The sequence below is a fragment of the Podarcis erhardii genome (assembly GCF_964252035.2).
Source record: "Podarcis erhardii genome assembly, chromosome: 4".
Taxonomy (NCBI): domain Eukaryota; kingdom Metazoa; phylum Chordata; class Lepidosauria; order Squamata; family Lacertidae; genus Podarcis; species Podarcis erhardii.
Window position 1 is genome coordinate 81,399,483 of NC_138508.1, and position 21,277 is coordinate 81,420,759.

Sequence of the window (21,277 nt, forward strand, 5' to 3'; positions counted from 1 at the left end):
TTGTTCTGACCTTGTTGATTTTGCAAATAATCTCTGCCTGAAACTATACGAAGTTCAAATTAGGGGCTTTGTGGGGTGGGGTCTTTGGCCAATGCATTGAGTAAACACTGTCTTTGCAGTCTACATGGTATCTGTGAAAGAACCTTTAGTATTCTTGCCAACTTGGATGGCAACGCTTGGATAATTGTAGGATGTATGTAGGAAGTGCACCCCTTATGGGAGAAAGAGTGATACCTGTTTGTAAAACCCCAATATTGCATCGTACCAGCTTTGAGGGGAGCTGTTTTTTGCACTTCTGGTATTGTACATCTACATGTAGGATGATTCCATGTGGGCATATGAAGTTGTTAGTACAAATGACCACTTCCCCATTGCATTGTGACTGTTACCCTTAAAAGATAATCATGTGATGACTCCTACTGGGCGATTCAGTTTGATTCCTCCAAGTGGCATCTGAAAAATATACCATGTTCTAGGAAGAACTTGTATCTTGCTTTTTTGTAAGTCTCCTCAAATCTGTTCCTTCATTTCTAACTGCTTATTTACATTTAATTGTTTAATTTGCACCAAAGCATTTTAGGGTATGCTTATAAGAAATGTGGCATTTGATAAGCACTACTTGGCCAGAACTTTGTGTCCATACTTTGATTATACCTTGCTTCTAAATGCAGCCACATGATTTATAATGTTCTGGTGTAGTGGTAGATCGTTCTTTTTGTTCAGACATTGCTTGTTAGTTCAAGAAAGTCTTGTGAGATAAGCTGCTAAGAATAGAATTTTTATTTGTCCGATAAACATCTTCAGTACTTGATGAAAAATATAAGCATTTATTAAAATGAATTGTGTATTTTTAAAAAGTCAGCTGCTCTTGCAACATTCCTTCAGCTTTCCTTTGCAGTGTCTAGTTTTTTTAAAAAAGAAAATAATAATTTTGTGTTTACATTTTTACCAATTTAAGCTGCAATCTACACCCTCACCTGAAGTAAGTCCCACTGAAATCAATGGGGCTTTTCTGTAGACTGGTACAGGATGGCGCGGGTAATAACTATTGCCTCAGTTCAGCTGTAGTCATGCTTTGCTGCTTGCAACAAATGGAGATGTGCAGTTCCATGTGGTCAAATGAGATCTGCTCTTTCACATCTACATCTGCTTGGGCAGATACCCCTTTAGCTAGCTTTAAGAAACAGTGAGTTATATAATGAATTGAGAGTGCATAGATCTTAATATTCCATTAGGTGGACGTTTTCTAGCCTTAATTACATTAATTCAGGAGCTTTTAAAAGCGAGCTTGATAAAAAGAGAGTAATGTTTTTCACAAAGATAATGACTGATTTTGCTTTGTTGTGGTCACCTTCTTAGGCTGCAATCTTTTGTAAACTTACCTGGAAGCAAACCCCTTTGAGCACAGTGGCACTTACTTGTGGCTAGATTATGCTGCACATCTAGTCCATCTCTTTGTTCTTGGCTTCCTCCTATGGTTTGTTTGAAGAGAAGCAAACCATGAGTGCTGGTTTGCATGTAATGCTAAACCACTGCTGTGGTTTGTTTCCTTCCAGCTTGGCAAAAGGAAGAGCTGGGTGGGCACGATCTGAGTAGGGTGCACTAGCATTAGTATTGCAAAGCTATCTCTAAAATGTTTCTTACAGTTTAAGAATATGAAGTAGTTACTGTAGCTTTTGTGTTGGTAGAATATTTTATTTCAGAAGATAACGGATTCTGAAAATTCTGCATTTAGGGCCCTATAAAATTCAGATGTATCCTATCCCTTCCCATTCCCTAGCAAGCCATGGTATTGCTGAACTAATGTGTAGAAACTCAAGTCAATTATGTGTTTTCAGAGGTGAAATTCAGTAATTGTACACTGCTCTCATTTAATAATATATATATATATATATATTAAAAGAGTACATATCTGCAGTCTCGGTAACCATTTTCTTCTTCTTGTAACAGCTGCTGAAATGTTCACAGATTTGGAAAACGCATTTCAGGGAAAAATAGATGCTGCATATTTTGAGACTAGCAAATACTTGCTAGATGTTCTCAATAAAAAGTACAATTTACTGGAGCACATGCAGGCCATGAGGCGCTACTTACTTCTCGGTCAAGGAGATTTTATCAGGCACTTAATGGACTTGCTTAAGTAAGTGAATGTGGATTGTAATGTTATTGAATTTAAATGTTTGTACTGGAAGAGAAGATTGATTGAAATCCAAAATAGGGTTTTGTTAAACCTCTGGTCCAACAATAAAACTTATGATTAAAATACAAATGTACTTTATTGCTTCTATTAACATGTTCAGTGTTGTGTTATGCTGCTTTAGGTTCAGTATATAGTATTAACAAAGCAATGCTTTAGCTTTTATATTGGGTAGTATTTGGTTCTTTTAGGTTCTAAGTGGAACAGAATTGCCAGATGTTGAAAAACACTGCTCTTCCACAAATAAATGGTATCAATAGTGTTGTGCCCAACAAAGCCATTCCAATCTCCCTGCACCCCCAAATCTGCTCTGGGTGGTTAGGGTTTGGGGGTGCATGGGGGAGAGGTTGGGGAAGTTCCATTGCACAAGCAGAAGTCCTTGCACTAATGGAATAGCTGTTGGACACAACCTATAATCTGGAATTCCACAGTGAGAAACAAACCATGGCTTGCCCTGAGTGAGCAGTGTCCTGTTGTACGCTGCTCAATTCTTCCGTTAAACAATTGACAGTTTTTGACTGAGGACTGCTTGACTGTTAAGGAGCAAGTGAGTAGCATGCAACGACACCCTTATTATTCACTATAAGCCATGGCTTATTTCTACTTAGTTTACCGTGACATATGAACCAGCTCATCATTAAATGTATAATCTGTTATTAAACCATGTCCATGCTTAATGGCCACAAATTTAATGACTGTAAACATTATGCAACAAGACTTTTACACACACATACATGAGGGTGAAGAACAGGTGTAATCTATTACTTGACTTCCTTAGCCCCAGACATAGTTGGCAGCATATTACAACTTTTGAAGGACTGGGAGAGGTTCTGCTCTTATCTCCTTCTCCCATTTCCCTTTCTATTGTGTCCTATTTTATTTAGGATTACCATCCTTTTTATAATAGCACAAATCCTTTCAGTTTTTCAGTATTTCAATGTGCAGGCGACTAAGTACACCCAAGGGAGATAGCTCAGTCAGTAGAGCATTAGACTCTTAATATCAAGGGGTTTGAGCCCCACGTTGGGCAAAACTTTCCTGCAATCCATCTCTACAATTCTACGATTGCTGGAAATATTTTTGCTCTTTGCAGAGCAGCCATTCTAGTTTTGTGTTCATTGTGTATGAGCATGGCAACAGCATGTCTGTCTTGCATCTTCTATGTGCCTGACCTCCCATCTGTTGGTTGACCGTGTGTATAGTGTTCATCTCCAGTTGCATTTTTAGAGTCTTGTGTGCATACGTTTAATTGATGTTGTGTCACAGTTGCGGTGTCCCTCCCCAACCCCACAAACAACATCTACAGCGTTTATCTGTAGAATAGGCTAAGGCCGGTGAAGGGCAGGGCTCAAGACTACCAGTGGGTATCTCATTTTGTGTGTGCTGGCCTGTTTGTTGGAGAGGTAATGGGTTGCGCTGTTCTGGAGAAACAGTAGCGAAACCATAGACTTATAACTTAAAGTTGGTACTTTGCTTTACCGTATAACCCCCCAACCTTCAGCTTTTCCAGTTCTCTTTGTCTCATTCCACTTATAGGCTAATCTAGAAGTACTAGGGACCTAAATTCAGATTTGCTTGGGCTTTAACTATTCAGTAGCTGCTGCCACTGAATAACATTCTGATCAGCAGAAAGTGAAGACTGACATTTGATGAACATATCAAAATATATTCACCTTAAATGTGCACTTAAATCTACAGCTTTTAAACTTAGATCCTGTATTTAACATCAAACCCCCACATCTGCCTCCCTTGGTGCCAGTATTTTTTAAAAGCATATTGGGCTTTCCCTTAGGATGGGGTTTTTAAAGTATAAAGGCAGGCTTCCTGCATGTCGTCGCATTCCTTTTCCCCACCATAATGCTGATTTTTCATTACAAAAGAGTCCATTTACTTGCCAGACATCAAAGAGATGTCTGTTTGTCCAAGAGCTGAATTGATGTAGCATCTCTGCACTAAAGTGCAGCAGCATAATGATGAGACGTGAAATCAGTACGCTTTGGTGCGTCAAGCAGCGAAGGGGCATGTTTTAGTGCAAAGAAATATCTTTTGACGTGGAATTTTAAATTTACTGTTTCAAGTTTATCGAGAACGTTAGCTTAGAACCCTCCATTTTCTTTGGTGATAGAATTTAAACTGAAATGCCCAAGTTACTTGTTAGAATTTGGAGAGATTTTGCTTTCATTTTATTACTCTTTTGAAATGCTTTTAGAACTTAGGGTTGTTGACCAAATCTTGACATTGTTACTGCAGTTTTTGGTCTAAACAGTGGTTGTTTCTCAAATATGCAGACAGAGGCGGTTGTTCTGAAACGAAAGCCACTTTCCTGTCAATGCTCCCTCAAGCTTAACCTTCTTCTTTCCCCACCCTAAGTTTAATTATCGGCATTTCCACAAAACCCTGTCAGCTTGATTATGGGAACTTCTTTAAATAAGAAAACTATTAAAAAAAAATTGGTTGCCTCCTACCTATCCAAAAGGATATTACTGAATAGAAAAACCATGATGGACTTGAGTACAGTGGTACCTTGGTTCTCAAATTTAATCCATTCTGGGAGTCCATATGACTCCCAAAATCATTCAAAAACCAAGGCGTGGCTTCCAATTGGCTGCAGGAACTTCCTGCACTCACTTGGAGGCCATGGATGCCATGTCAGATGTTCAGCTTCTGAATAACGTTTGCAAACTGGAACACTCCTGGGTTTGCAGCATTCGGGAGCTGATTTGTTCGGGAGCCAAGCCGTTTGACTACCAAGGTACCACTGTACTGCTGAGTTGAGTGAGTTGTGACATTGTGGCCTGGTGCGGAGTCCTCCACAGTTGCTCGCAAGTCTAACAACCCACCTCTTCCAAATCCGAAAAACATAGGAACATACGACTTAGGAAGATGCTTTATATACCGTGTCAGACCATGTGTCCATCTAGCTCAGTGTTTCCTACATGGACTGGCAGTGTCTCTCCAGGGTTTCTGAGACAGGGCATTCCCATCCCTACCCAGAATGCTGAGGATTGAATCTGAAAAGGCAAGTGCTCCAGCACTGAGCAGCTGCCCATGCCCTGAAAAGTTGTGTGAATTTACTCTGTTTGAGAAGGTTGCTAAGGGGTGTGCAGCTGTAGCTGAATGTCATACTGGTCCCTGGCTCATAGGAGCACAGGCATATCGTGCAGGGTCATTTTTGTGTGTGGAAATCCTCAGCTTAAATACTCGTAATTACACACACACAAACATTTGATAGCTCACTGTTTGGAAAGGATAATCTGTTCACTATTGTGTGGGCTCAAAATATATTGCAAATATATTGTCCATTGCGCCTGCAGCTAGATGACAACTGGGCTATTATGTAAATTGTGTATCTATCTTTCCATTTATCTCCCTTTTATTATTTTAGGCCAGAGCTTGCAAGACCAGCTACCACTTTGTATCAGCATAATCTGACAGGAATCCTGGAAACAGCTGTCAGGGCAACAAATGCACAGTTTGATAACCCTGAGATCCTCAAACGCTTGGATGTCAGACTTTTGGAGGTACTTTAAAACAACAACAACAACAAAAAAAACACTTTAGCATATTACGAGAATATTGGCTTGTTTTAAATTTTTTTTTAATTGCTAAAATGGCATCTGAGGTCAGCATTGGAAAATAGCATTGCCTTGTCTTGCACACAAAATCTGATTTTCTCATCTGTCAGTGTAGTTCTTAACTATTATTTCTCTGAAAAGGAGCTTTGGTTTTTTATTTGTTTGTTTTGTTTATGGCATTTGAGTGCCGCTCCACAATGCAAGGCTTTCTGTGCAGTTTACAATGGTAACAGTGTGTTCTTTTGTCAGTTATAGATAGATTACACTTATAGCTGTGTGTGTTTATAAAAATTAGGGCTACAGTCCAGTTTTATTTTATTTATTTATTTTAAATAATTTTTTTAAACCCTGCTCTTCAACCGAAAAAGGCTCCCAGAACCCCTTACAAATGTCTGTCATAAGACTGTTCCTGTCCTCGGGCTTACAATCTAAAAGACATGACACAAAAGGAAAGGGGGCTGTGTTGGGGAAGGGAAAAAGCAAACTCAGGCACTTTATCTTTGTTACAGAGTGACTAGGTAGAATGGAAAGATTTCAAGAAGAGGAGTCAGGCGTTGCTCATTAAGAAAGCAGATGAAGAGGCCCTGCCGTTCCCTATCTGTCCCTTGCCCGTAGCCTGATGGAATAGCTGCTGACGGCAGTTGAGGAAGGAGCTTGGATGTAGCCCCTCTTTCATTAAAACTGATGGAGAGGCCTTTCGCTCTCATCTCTTTCCATCTGCAGCCTGGTGCAATTGCTGATCAGTATAGGTTCAGCATACCTAAGCCACCTTATTTCAGGGGTCAGAAGTGTGCTTCATTCTAGATTATGGTTATAGTGCTACTGAACTTACCCTGATGTGGTCCTTTTAAGGATGTGCTGAGGAGGTGTACTATCCCACTTAGTACAGTGGTACCTCGGGTTACAGACGCTTCAGGTTACATACGCTTCAGGTTATAGACTCTGCTAACCCAGAAATATTACCCCGGGTTAAGAACTTTGCTTCAGAATGAGAACAGAAATTGTGCTCCGGCGGCACAGCGGGAGGCCCCATTACCTAAAGTGGTGCTTCAGGTTAAGAACAGTTTCAGGTTAAGAACAGACCTCCAGAACAAATTAAGTTCTTAACCCGAGGTACCACTGTACTAGGGAGGACATGGTTCTTTCATGTTTATATGTGCTTCTCCCTGCTGACCTGGATATACAATGACAACACGGTCGTACCTCGGTTTAAGAACAGCCCTGTTTATGAATTATTCGGTTTACAAACTCTGCAAAACCAGAAATAGTGTCCTGGTTTGAGAACTTTACCTCAGTCTAAGAGTAGAGTCCAAACGGCGGAAGGGTACCAGCGGCGGGAGGTCTCATTAGGGAAAGCGCGCCTTGGTTTAAGAACGTTTTTGGTTTAAGAACGGACTTCCGGAACAGATTAAATTCGTAAACCGAGGTACCACTGTTCCTAGAAAGGGTTTCTACGGGACCTCCCATACCCTGTGAGCTGATAAACATGGTATCTCCCAATTTCAGACTTGCATTCTGTGCCCAATAAGAAAGTATGGGGAGGGGGGAATCCCTCCCAACCAATTTTGATTGAGTAAAGTAAAACAGGGTCATTCCTAATAGCTAAATAACTATTGGAAAACAGCTAAATAACAATATATGTGTTTTGGTTAAATGCTGATAATTCTTTTTAAGGTGTCTCCTGGTGATACTGGTTGGGATGTTTTCAGCTTAGACTATCATGTTGACGGACCGATTGCAACAGTAAGGATATATGTATATTTCTGTATCTCTAGCTCTATATCTATATCTATCTCAGTTTGTCAATTTTCACCCCCACCCCCACTTACTTCACTTAAATACTTTGTTACTAAAATAGCCTTTGTACTTTTAGCATTGCATGATTAAAGAGACTGCTTGGTATCTTGGATGTACCCATTGTATTAAGAGTATAGCCAAACTCTCAATTTTCCTAAATTATTAATGAGTGTTAAAATGCTACATTTTAAGACTTTCATTATTTGAAATAAATAATTCATTTGTTCTGTCGGAGATTTTTAGAAAGTACTTAATAAATGGATTTTCATTTTCATCCATTATTCTGAAACTGTAGCAACTAATTTGGGATAATTTGCAAGAACTGTGAGATGTATTTTAGGGGAACCTATTTGTACTCTTTAAATAAAATCTGATGTGTAGTATTCATTAAAACAGATGAGAAAATAGCAGCACTATTGTTCAGAATGCTTTTACTATATGTAAAGAATAGCATTGCTTTCTGAACAAGGTGTCAGAAGTGAGAGTTTGACCAGCAAGGTATGTATAGTTTAGTGAAAGGAAGATAATATCTCACTTTCCTAATTTGTTAATCTATTTTTTTCATGCTCTGATTTTCCTCTGTAGATTGTAAGTAGTTGCAGGGCTGTGTAACCAATTTCTTTATATTTAGGATATTGTTAACTGTTTGATATCTTCTTTTTTTAAACAAAAAACAGCAATCCATCTTTGGTAAAGAAGAAAAATGTAATGGAAGGCATCCTAACATCTGTAAAGCTTTAATGCAACTACCGTATTTTTCGCACCATAGGACGCACCGGACAATAGGACACACCTTGTTTTAGAGGGGGGAGAACAAGAAAAAAAATTTCTCCCCTTCTCTGCCCAGCGCCCCTTCAGCGAAGCGGCAGGAGGCGCTGCGCAGAGAGGGGGAGAATTTTCCCCCTCTTGTTTTCCCGCTCTAAAACAAGGTGCCGTTTAAGGTGCATACCTTGGAAGCCTGGAGAGCGAGAGGGGTCAGTGTGCACCGACCCCTCTCGCTCTCCAGGCTTCAGGTTCCTTTCGACCTGCTCTTTGGGGCTGGCGGGGGGAAGCCCACCACCAGCCCCAAAGAGCAGGTCAGGGACCAGCGGAAAGACGCAGCGGAGAGGCTGCTGCCATAGTTGCGCGTCACCTCTCCAGCCGGGAGAGGGTCGAGGGGCTATGGCTTCTTTAGCCCTGCACGCGCTCTCCCGGCTGGAGAGGTGGCCCGTGGGTATATAGGCTCCTGCCATAGCCGCTGTCACCTCTCCAGCTGGGAGAGGGTTGCGGGGCTATGGCGTCTTCGCTCCATAGGACGCACACACATTTCCCCTTCATTTTTGAAGGGGAAAAAGTGTGTCCTATAGAGCGAAAAATACGGTATATAAACAATAGAATTTGAACCTGTAAATAGAATGTAGACCTGTAGTTTGAAATTTGGTCCTCCCTATAACCTTAGCCATGGACTGACTGATTGGTCCTGGGCAAGTTATACTCTCAGCCATAATTTTCCATGCATTTTTGGTAAGCCAGTAAGAAAATTCCGAATACTAGGTTTCAATACATAAGAGTTTGTGCCAGTTAGGATAATGGGATGTCCCCTTGATCCTTGATGCTGTGTAGCTCCTAGCTTCTCCTGTGTAGTCAGGTGGGGGGAGGAAATTTAGTGGTTCTTGCTTTCTGTTCCAAAATTAATTCAATGCCCAGTTGATCAGATCTGAAATCCCTCCCTAATTTTAACATGTGCTTTCTTTTTAATTTCCTGTGTTTTCAGAGGGAAAAGATATCGTAGATGAGGCAGTGACATTCACAAGGAGGAGTGTTGCATTTCAGTATTTTTTAAGCATTGCTATTTTAGGGCAGCAAGGATCAAGCAAAAGGAGGATCTAGTTGTACTTGAGCTTGATCCCGACAGCTGCATCTCAGCCACCTGCCATATTCTTCCATCAGTAACCCCATGGCCAGGTTCAGTTTTTAAACCTGAGTTATTTCTAGACAAGGAGGGGAGAGATTTAATGGCTCTCTTCCTCACCTTCTCTCCATCTGGTTGGAATGGACTGCCCTGTGTGAGTCTAAGGACTGCCCTGTGTGAGTCTAAGGACAGTGGCAGCAGGTGTGGTCTGTCCGTGTACCCATTGTCTGTGTGTACGATGAAAGGTTTGCACAGTCCTCTGTGCATGTAGACTCCAACATGTGTAGGCAGAGTTGGGTTGACATGGTGCAAATGGAAGTGTTTCTTCTTCTATTTTTACATTTTTATCTCACCTTTCCTCCAAGAAGCTCAAAGTGGCATTCAAGGTTCTCCATATCCCCACTTTATGCTCACATCAACCTGGTGTAGGTTGTCATTGTTTGTAAAAAAAGAAAAGAAAGGGTTCTGACCTCCCTTTGTTGCCTCAGCCTGGTCCTCGGACCCTTGTTGGCATAAAAGAGTCCACGAGAAGAGTATCCTTGCAGAGTACTTTCTGCTTTTATTCTTAAAGGTCTTTCTGCAAAAGCGACTGACCAACTGTACACACATCAACACTACTAGCTTTCACTAACCAACCAACCAACCAACCAACCAACCAACCAACCAACCAACTAACATTTCTCACTCTATATATACAACCTGGTGCAGGCCACTGACTCATGCTGACCCAGCTTTTTTTTAAGCATTAAAGAAACAGCAGCCAATTTTTTAGCCGTGACTGGCCTAAGGTCACTCAGTGAGCTTCATGACTGAGTGGTGGATTTGAAGCTTCATCTCCCAGGTCCTAGTCTAACACTCTTACCACCACACAAGCTCTAAATGCTGCACAGATAACTTAAGCAGTAATATTAGAGGTTGAACCTGGAACACTTTTTTTCTACCTCTGTATTTGTCTTGTCACCTTGCTTCACACAGAAGTCCTTGTATGCCAGTATGGACTTCCCATGACTTTTGATGGACTGGATCTTGCTTAAATCTTGTTGTAAATATCTTAACTCTACCTCAAGTGTCAGTTGGTTGCTCTGTGAAGCTATCCAGAGACCCTGGAAGCAAGTAAAGCAGCAGCATTAAAGGCACTTAAAATCTCTGTGTTGCTCATTTTTGCAGGTGTTCACCCGTGAGTGCATGAGCCACTATCTGAGGGTGTTCAACTTCTTGTGGAGGGCAAAACGGATGGAATATATTCTCACAGACATATGGAAAGGACATATGTGTAATGCAAAGCTTCTGAAAAATATGCCAGGTAAGGGAGTAACCAACCGTATTACGGCAAAATTACACAAACAATTGTTTTCAAACCAAACCTCCTTATAGGTTGCTTTGTGTGTGAGAGAAATTTATTTGTACTGCTGAAGTCTCTCCAAATTTCAGAAGGTTTCCTGCAAGGGCAGATGTTATGTTATTTTTTAGGGTGGTTTGTTTTAAGTTAACAATAACTTAATTTCCATGTTTTTTTGTAATCCTGGTAACAAAACTGCCAGATTGCACACAAATAGGATAGGGGCTTTTGTTCCAGGCACCTAAAAAGTTGATGGTTCTTTGTAAGCCACTCGGAGGTCTTCATTCGAGTAAGTATATTGCGTTTGGTAAATAAATAAATAGGCAAGGGAGAGAACAAAATGGGATTCGCTTTCTGGGTAAAGAGTTTCCCTCTGGTTACAAGCTTGACGTGTTGGTCACAAGAGAGGTCACCCTCTGCCCACTCTCCTATTTGCTCTCCCTTTCCCCATCACTCCATCCTGGCATCATTCCTTATGTGGTGAGATTAGAGACGTTGCTGTAGCTTTTAGCAGACATTTTCAGAATTCTCTTTTCATCTGGATTGCCATTGTTCCTCAAAGCACTTCAGCATCGGCCACTTCAACTTGTGCTGCCTCATACAGATTCCACTTTTGCCTTCGATACACCTAAAAGTCCTCTGAGGCGTCTTTCTTCAGCTCAGGATTTGGGATTTGTCCAAATCCAGTGCACTACCCTAAAGTTTATTACATGGATACACATAATATTACGTGGAAAGCATAATGTCAATGCAGCAACCACCCCTTTGCCATTGTATGTATCCCATGGCTGCAGTAGGTAGCCAGGTATCACGTAAGCTGGGGAATCATGGCCAATGTGCAGTTGGTGGTGATGAAAAACATGCTTAGCACAATGTGATGTTGAAATGGCCCACAAACCTTTGGTGGGGTATTGAGGCAAACAAACTTGTGTCTTTTATTCTGTTACTGACTTGTAATTTGACTTCATTTCCTCTGTAGACTGACAGCAGCTAGTGCGGTAGGGTGTGTAGGGCCACACAATCCTATGCATGTTTACTCAGAAGTAAATCACATTGTATTTCATGCTGTTATTTCCTACTTAATGTGTGTTTTAGGATTGCGACCTGAGTAAAAAAGTTCTGAATTCAAATTTCACCTTGATCATGAACATATCTGAGCTCCTTTCCCTTAACGCAATATGAGTCTGTTGCACCACTAAGATACATTGGATGCTTAAAATATTCTGCTTACTGCATTGCTATATATAATTGTTGTTGTGATTGTGGTTAGATAGGTCTCTGGTTTTCTTAGTGGGTCTTCTGAATATGTTCAGAAATGTTCAAGCTGTCCCCCAGCCCCTGAGCTTTTCAATATTGTTTTAGGACTCAGTAGACCCTTCAAACTTTTTTCTACAGATCAAAACCCATACATAACTGATATTTTAATGACCACAGCCTTGACTTTTAATTGATCAGTTTTACAGCAAAATTAGTAGATTGCATCAATATAGTATAAAAATAAGAGCCCCTAGTTCAGGGCCTTGTTAGACTGTTGGTAAATCCAGCTGTGGTCAAGATAGTCGTATCCATTATCAAGAAAAAATAAATCAAGAGCAGGGTTAGCTACTGATATTCCTGATTCTTCTGGAACCTTTGAATAGACTACCTGAATGGAGCTCACAGTTTGAGAACCTCTGTTCTAGCTGAAAGGCTTCAATAAATGAGATTAGTGACCTACATATAACTCAGAATGCTTTTCAATCCACCTTTCCAATAAATTAAGCAGCAAACTACCTAGTTGTTTGCTCATGGCTCTGGTTGGTGGATCAAGTTTGTGTGGTCATGGGTAAAAGGACACTGCTCCTAAATATCTGCAAATACTCCCTGGTCTATGTGGCCAGGTGCCCATGTCTGGTTCAGTGGGCCAGGGGTAGCTCAAAGAGTTGTTGCTTATTTTCAAAGCCATAGGCTCATTTCTTCCCCTTCTTCTCTCTTAGCTTGGCTGTACTCTCTCTGTTTTGTTTTTGAGGCTGCTGCTGAGCTGTATGCATTCGTGGGCTGTAGCAATGTTGTGTGACTGGAAAATATTATTATGTAGTGAGTATATTTTCTATAATGAAAGAGTTTCAGTGGGGAAGTCTGTTTACTAAGATTTTTTTTAAAACAACAACACAGTTCTGCAGGTTTAATAAGAACGATGAAATTTTTGAAATAGCCTTGAGGGGGCAATAGAGCATTACGGTTCTTTATTGACCAGTGCCTTTTTCAGCTCCAGAACTCTCTTCCAGGCTTGCAGAGTACTGATGTATGTATTGCCATTTGTGATACTAAACTGAACTAGTCTTTAGACTAAATGGGTTAAGCCCTGCTTTGGCATAGAATTATATGCATTTTCTTGCTTTTGTGAATGGGATTTTATGCACATCACATTCTGGGTTTGTTTGTTTTCTGGGCATTGTTAGTCACTTTGGATTTCCAGTAGGTTGGTATACAAATGTTTTAATTAATATATAAATAAGAATCAAACCAGGGAGATGGAAAGTTCTTTGTGAGTGACTGCCAGAACTGAATATGCAGTGGAAACCTGGTAAAACTAGCATTCGTTATCAACTGCAGCTGCTGGCAATCATGCAAGGTTTTGAATCGTGCATGACTCTTTAGGCAAAGATTTTCACATGTTATGTCTAGGAAAAAGAATTCAGTCAAGATATAAAGCGAAGAATGTTAGCAATCCAGAATGCATGCCTGTAGTATGACACAGCCTACCTGAGGGATATCTTTGACTTTAAAGTGAGTACAAGCTAAAAAATAAATTGTTCAAGTACAGAGAGCAAAAATTTCCAAGGAAACCTGGAATGTTTGTTATGACAGACACAAGTGAATAAAATAGCATCTTTGGCCTCTATTCACTTTCTGGACAGTGCAAATGTGGAAAATATGGAAGTCCAAATTTCCACCTAGAATTACCTCCCTCCCTCCCGTCTTCCTAGGCTAAAATTCTCTACCCACCTTTCTGGGAGTATGCCCTGTTGAACTCAGTGGGACAAACATCTAGATAGATACATAGGAAATTGTGCAGTAAGAAAATAAAATATAGCAGGTAAACATATTGAAACATGACAAAAAGAAGGGCATTGTAGATGTTGGATGTTCAGGATAATTCCAATGAATTGTTAACTAGAATGATTTGTGAGCTAAAGGCTCCTGTGTTACATACCCCTATAGTTTTGCAAATAATAAACCATTATCATCCAGTGATCTGTTAAGACTCAAACCTCTAGAGATTTTACAGAGAGTTATTATATGGCAATCATGAGTTAGGAATTCTATGGGCTCGATCTCTTGGTTGCATCAGTTGTTATTTAAACTTGGCTACAAAGAATACAAACTTCGTTATATAAACCTGGGCTACAAAGCAGAGCAGGTACAGAGAGCTTTCTGGAGGACAGGGGTCTAGGTGAAATTCTTCTGCTAGGATGAGAAAATGCGTCTAATGTCAGAGCCTAGCACTGTTGGGAGGGTTTATTTAAAATGAGGGAATAATACCCAGTCCCAGTGAAAAGTTTTATTTGCAGCAAATTTACTGCAAACTGTTGGCATGGTTGTTAGGAAAAGGTATTTATACATGTGATGCGGCTGCCCTCACTTGACAGACTCCTGGGATGCAATCCTAAATTAATTGGAGAATATATCAAAACAGAAGTCCTTAACTCTTCTCGTGTAACACTTCTTTGTGCATACAGGGAACGTAAACCCCTTAAGAGTCGCTGAAAATTGCTAGAATTTCTATTGTTAGCAGCCAAGAAGGTGATTCCCAGCCAGGCATTTGGAAAGCTAAAACAATCCATTTAGGGAACAATTGGCTCTCTGAAATCAGTAATGGAGAAATGTTTTTACCAGTTAAAAGTTGCAACTTTTATCATTGTTCTTGTTTTATCTATAAATGCGGGGTTTTTTTATCTGCAGTGTTCACTTTTTAGGCAGTATTGCTCTTTAAGTGGGATCTTTAGCATAACACTAAGAGGAGGTCATGAAACCCCACTGAAGAAGCTGGACTCACTACTTGGTGCTGCTACTGGGTGTTTGTCTTGCACACTTGAGTCCACATACGATTCCTTCCTTCTGGGTTTTGTGGCTGTTTCTTTCTTTCCCATATGCGCTGCAAATTTTACATATGTGTTATCCGAGAGCGCAGGAATATCAAACACAGTAAAGAATGGTTTGGCCTTTCTATGTCACAGGTAGGTTGTGGCACACAGGTGGGTTTGGTAGCATGCTGTGCAAACAGGGAAGCTTTGGCATGGCCTTATCTCCTCTTGAAGCTTGTTCCACACTTGAGTACCCTTGACTGACAATGCCTTATCTCCTTTCCCCACAAAGTTTGGCCTAAGCATTTTAGTGACTCTCTCCCAAAAGAGAGTTGTAATCTCTGAGGATCATGCACTGGAAAGGCAGGCTCTATCTTCCAATGATGAACATAAATAGCCCCTGGAAAGGAAGCCACCAGGCAGGACTCCTATTATATGACAGTCACATATCTATGTTAATTCACAGTAGGGTGGATCAGGAGTTAGAATATTGGCCTGGGTCATGCATGAAAACCCCTGTATAACCATGGAGCTATTAGTGGCCTTGGGTAAGAATGTCTGCTATTGATTAAAGAGAAGGCCACTGTCATATTTTATTTGCCTTTTTAACAAACAAGATGTAATGAGACGGAAAGTGCTAAGGTATATAAAGGAGAGGAATAAGTAGAGATTCATGTTCGAACTGAAGTAACTCAATGTGATTGTTTTTCAGAACATTATTCTTGGAATTCACCTAAATAGACATTCTGGTTCCACAGCACCTTTTAAAAGAGAGTTGGACCAAGAAAAAAACAAACAGGCAAAGGCTGTATAAGAAAAATGATGAAGATCCATCATAACTGAGCTTCAGTTCAGAATTAAGCAATCTGTGTGATACTTCCTTTTCTGCGGCTTTTCCAGCAATCCCTGTTGACCACAATTCATGATTTCTCATAGGCTGTTGTTGCCATAACCTTCACCTTGGTATCACCTAGTCAATTTTCCCAATTGCCGTAGCCACTATTTTGACTATTACTGTTTACAGTTCATACTAATAAGCATGCAGACTCAGAATTTAAGCATGTTAACTCAGGAGGAAGCCTTGTTGTGTTTAATGGCTCTAACACCTATATTAGGATTATATCCCTAGTTTAGAGATCTTGACAGCATGATCCAAACGCAAAATTCATGGGGATGAGAGAGTTTGAGTTCAGCAGATTTTGGGGGTTTCCCATGGGCTATGCTGACCTATGTTCTTCACCTCAGCTGAGCCATACATACACTGGTATTAAGTCATTTACCCTGGTTCAGCCAGCAGGGCTTACAATGATGTAAGTCTCAAAAAGAGTGGGGCAAGGAACCTATTCCAAACCCTGTGATCTGGAATCCAAACCGCATCTAGAAGTATCCCCTTCCAGCCTCCTATTATTACAATTTCTCTGTTAACCAGGAATTCTTTGCTGTATACATTTTCTAATTATTAGGAAATATCCAGTATAACTATTCTAGGGGGAAGACTTTTTATTGCTCTTCATTCCATATATTTTCTGGTTGTTTCTGGCTGGCAGCTGGGAAAAAAAAAAATTTCCCCCACAGATAGCTGCAGGTTATTCTTTCTCATGTAATTTTTGCTCTGTATAGATCTTGGCAATTTTGCTCTGTATAGATCTTTGTCATCTTGGTATAGTCATTGGTTTGCTTCATTCATTCTGATGCAGTTTGCTCCTATAATCCAAGACAAAATTGGGTAGTGCTGATGTGCCTCAACCAAAATGTTGAGAGAGAAGTCCAGTTTGCCTCTGAGCTTTTGAGACATTTCGGAACAAACAAGAGATATTTTTGTATAATGCGTAATCATGCTGTATATGGAATATTTTCATCTGCTCTGCCACGTCACGCATTCCTTCCCCAGCACACAATTTCATCTATGAGGGACTCAATTTATTAACATTTATACTCACTGTACCATTAGTTAAATATTTTCCTAAGTAATCTTGTATCTTGAAAGTTCCTAGTTTGTCCTTCCAAATCTCTTGTGGCAAGCCAGAGGGGGGGGCTTAGGCATCTGATGTTTTGTATATGTTGCTGAGAAAAATTAACCTTCTCATAATAAGAGCTCTGTTCAGGCTCCTTTGCTAGTGGATTGCCACCTGTTACAGCAGTGCTAAGCAGACTTTGTTTCCCAGCCACAAAGGTCTTTTACCTATTATTCTGTTCCACGTTCTAATTCCTTTTGATTACAAATCTTGTTTTGTACCAGATCGCCAGAGTTTTGTCAACCTATACTATTAATTTCATTTTCTTGTTTGATCCTGCATTATATTTTCTGTTAATATGGGGGTGTATTTATTGCAGGCAGAGGCTATCATAGCTACCCCTCTGGAAAATACTGAACTTATGGCCGTAAATATACTGAGATTAAAATGATAGTCCACATATAGTCTCCTTTCTTTGAGAACCCGTTATCAATTTATATATGTCTTACTCCTTTCAAAGATGGGTGCAGGTAGCTGTTGTATTTCAGGTGTGTGTGTGTTTAAAAAATAATGGCTAGATGAACATTTCCATTCTAAGTTTTAATATACATATTCTTTGAATTTCTTACAGAACTTTCTGGGGTGCTGCATCAGTGTCACGTTCTGGCATCAGAAATGGTCCATTTCATTCATCAAATGCAGTATTACATTACATTTGAGGTACCCTTTAACCATCCATTTTGTTGTTTGTTTGTTTGAAGTTGGAAGAACGTTCTTATTGACGTGAGCTTAATTATGTCACAGAGGTATAGAGCAGAGAAGTTGCTATTTAAACAGTCTCTAAAACAAAGTGAATCTCATTGCTGGATGTTTTGTTCCATAGGTGCTTGAATGTTCATGGGATGAACTGTGGAACAAAGTTCAGCAGGCTCAAGACTTGGATCACATCATTGCGGCTCATGAAGTTTTCTTAGATACAATTATATCTCGCTGTTTGCTGGATGCTGACTCAAGAGTAAGTCTCATTTACCTATTTATATATAATGTAAACATTTTTGTAATTATTTATGCTTTTGAGAGTATTTCTGGCAACGCGCAATGGAGTTTTATTCGGAGATGAATTCCACTGCGTTCAGTGCGTCTTCGTTGCAAGCAAAAAAAAAAGTTTAGGATTAGAGCCCTGGTAAATTTAATCTTTTATGGAATGATCTGGGAGAACCTCCGTACTGAAATCAATTTTTCCATGTATCTCTTTGCTCTAGGAGGAGATATTAAATATAACAATCCTTCAGCAGTTTCTTATAGGCTGGCAAATCTTAGCTTTTCTTTGAGCGTTTCATTTTTGGAGGTTTTGTCTTCCTTTTGCAACTTTTTTTGTAGATGCTGCTCAACCAGCTTCGAGCCGTCTTTGATCAGATTCTTGAGTTTCAAAATGCCCAAGATGGCCTGTACCGCGTTGCCTTGGAGGAGTTGCAGTTACGGTTGCAATTTGAAGAAAGAAAGAGAGAGAGAGAGCTTGAGGTACAAAGGAGTTTTCGGTGGCATTTTAAGCACAAGAACGTTGTGAACACAACAGGCTGCTTGTGTTTAATACCAATTCAATACCAAATATCCCCTCCTTTTCTTTGAAAGACTGAGCAAATAGGTATTTGGATAAAGTATTAATATGAAAAGCAAGTGTGTGCATGTTTACTCAAAAGTAAGTTGCACTATGCTCGGTGGGGCTTCTAAGAAAGTACATATGCCTAGATTACACAGTACATTTAACCCAGATTGGGGTAACCTAGAAGCTGCAATGGACAAACCTTAATTCTGCCCCCCCCCCATTAAAACATAAATTAAATTCTTTTTCATGCTTGGTATGTATTGTTTGTAAAAAGTTTCTTCTGTCTTAACTTCTTGGCTTATAACCGTAAGAGATCACCAACTAAATTTAAGGCACTTCCTCTTAATAAAACAAAAATTAGCATGTGGCTTCAGATTTATTGATGTGCACCTGATAATTTCTCTGTTTTTTTCTTTTCTTTTTTACAATGTATATTGTTAAGGGTGAATGGGGAGTAAAGGCTTCAGAAGAGGAAGAGGAGACTAAAAGGATTAAAGAATTTCAAGATTCAATACCAAAAATGTGTTCACAGCTGCGACTACTTACCCATTTCTATCAGGTATTTTTAAAAAGAGGAATTTTTAAAATATTGACGTACTGATAGCCGGTATCTGTTTTCTGGTTTAAAGTGCACGCTGTCTTAATGCGGCATGCAAGCCTTTCCAGGATTTGGAAGAAGGCAATAACAATAAAAGTTATGTTATGAATACATTAGGGAATGTGACATTTGGCTTCAGTAGATAAAGAACCAAGTCCATAGAGGTTGTCCCAGACATAAAAGTGCCTACGTAAATGATTGCACTCCAGAGTCTGTGTTTATGCTGACCATTGCCACTGTAGGTAGACAACATTTTTACGAAGCATTCTCGCTAGAATAATTTTCGTGGATTGGCTTTGTTAAAAACCGCCCCGTCAAAACTCAAGACAGGAAATTCACTAACTTTTCACCTGCTTTTATAAGGACGGGGCATTGCAGGAGCTGCCCATCTCTTGCAGTGGATCAGTTTCTACTTGTTATATATAGTGGAATTTTCAAGGATTGCTATGGAATAGTGACATGCTTCACACCTTTATTTCATTACACATGTTCATTTGTGTGACTTCTTATGAATGCCTAATTTCTCTGTTTTTCTTTCTTTCTTTCAGGGCATTGTGCAGCAGTTCTTGGTATTACTGACCACCAGTTCTGATGAAAGTCTTCGATTTCTTAGCTTTCGATTGGATTTCAATGAACATTATAAAGCTAGGGAGCCCAGGCTTAGGGTTTCTTTGGGTACTAGAGGACGGCGTAATTCACATATATAAATCTCCCTGCAATGAATGTAAACCAGGATCATGGATGTGTAACCCGTTGTTGGTTGTGGCAGTCAACTTGGCATACTAAAACCAAATGGCATGCAATAGGTGTTTGTCATTATCGCAAGCAACCTGTTTTCGGTCATGTGATTGTGCAACACTTGTGCAGAAAGCAACATGGCTTATTTTTTTATATTTAATGGTTGAGATTACTAAATGGGTTTAAACTGTTGCAATTTTGCTTTGGTAGTCCATTAATCAACCAACTATATTTTGTTTGTGGCTTTTAAAGCACATTCCACCATCATTGATATTTGTCGTCAGGACATTTTATCCACATGCAGAAACACACTTGTTTCCTTTTACACTAAGCAGGGCTGTAATTTTCCATTTCAATTTAGAAACCACTTTTATTTTAAAACCTGCCAGTTTAAGAATCTGGCCAGAAATCTATCTTATTTCTTTTTCAGTGTTGTGGTGTATTGACTGTGTGGGAAAAAAATTAGTCACTTAAAATTACACACATTAATGTTTCAACATTTTCAAAACTGATTTATTTTTCCAGAAATTTTTTAACTGCTTTACAGAAACAAATATTAGAGACATAACAGAAGTCCAACACAACAAATAGTAGAAATGAAGTTAAAACCTCAGTGATCTCCAGTAATGAAACATGTAAATATTGAATAGATGTGAATGAAGTATTTTGTGTTCAAATCTGATGTATTAGAAATTAATTTGGATAATGAAGACTACTTATTTCTCTTTCCTTGCCTATTTTTCCATTGTAAATATTTATATATTGCTGTCCAGATGTTAGGGGGAAACATTTTTGTAAAAAAAAAAAAGTCACTATATATCATCACTCAATTATCCATTTGTTATATTCACAGGTAAAAGCTTAGAAAATAAACACAATTATCTTTCAAACTTTTTTCTGTTTCTTCTAACTGACAAAGTGCCTGATTTAATAAAATTATTACTGAATTATAGGGCCGCTTTTTCTTTAGCTTGTCTCGATACCCATGCAGAATGTCAAGTGTACATTATGAAACGACTGAGACCAGCTTACTACAGATACTTCCTTTTCCCCTTCATCCTGCCAGGCTCCAAGGTGGGGATGGACAGCACCCTCTGGACTAAAACACACTTGCACTGTGCCTCAGAGATGGAGATTGTTGGCTCCAGGGTCACAGAGTTGTTTCTGAAAGCTCTGTAAGTTATTATTTCAGTTGCATAGGTTGTGGAGCCAAGAGTATATTGTACTATTTCTGATTATGTGGTAAGATAATGTCCCTTACGAGGTGCTTGGGCTATGGGTTTTTTTTTGTTTCCTAGTAAGGATTTTTTAGAAAATGGAAAACACTAAAAGCTAAACCCTCTGCAATAGCTTCCTGGTCCCTTAGTATTCGGGTGTGCAATACATTTTTCCTTCGCTTCAACATTAATAGTGCCAGTGGGTCTTAAGATACTTAATACTGTTACAGTTTCTCTTTGACACTCATGCTGCAAAGAACTGCATGTTCTTGCAGAGTGCAGGGCTCTATTTTTTTC

General features: G+C 39.6%; 1 protein-coding gene across 1 annotated transcript in view; it reads left to right on the forward strand.

Moving 5' to 3' along the window:
- Positions 1 to 20,653, forward strand: part of TUBGCP3 (tubulin gamma complex component 3) — a 54,697-nt gene extending 34,044 nt beyond the window's left edge. The window contains exons 14-22 of the mRNA XM_081858074.1: positions 1,951 to 2,140; positions 5,583 to 5,718; positions 7,447 to 7,515; positions 10,628 to 10,763; positions 17,453 to 17,541; positions 17,705 to 17,836; positions 18,202 to 18,342; positions 18,870 to 18,986; positions 19,574 to 20,653. Of these exons, the coding sequence (XP_081714200.1) occupies positions 1,951 to 2,140; positions 5,583 to 5,718; positions 7,447 to 7,515; positions 10,628 to 10,763; positions 17,453 to 17,541; positions 17,705 to 17,836; positions 18,202 to 18,342; positions 18,870 to 18,986; positions 19,574 to 19,732 (1,169 nt within the window). The 3' untranslated portion in view covers positions 19,733 to 20,653. The remainder of the gene's footprint in view (positions 1 to 1,950; positions 2,141 to 5,582; positions 5,719 to 7,446; positions 7,516 to 10,627; positions 10,764 to 17,452; positions 17,542 to 17,704; positions 17,837 to 18,201; positions 18,343 to 18,869; positions 18,987 to 19,573) is intronic.
- Positions 20,654 to 21,277: the final 624 nt, after the last annotated feature.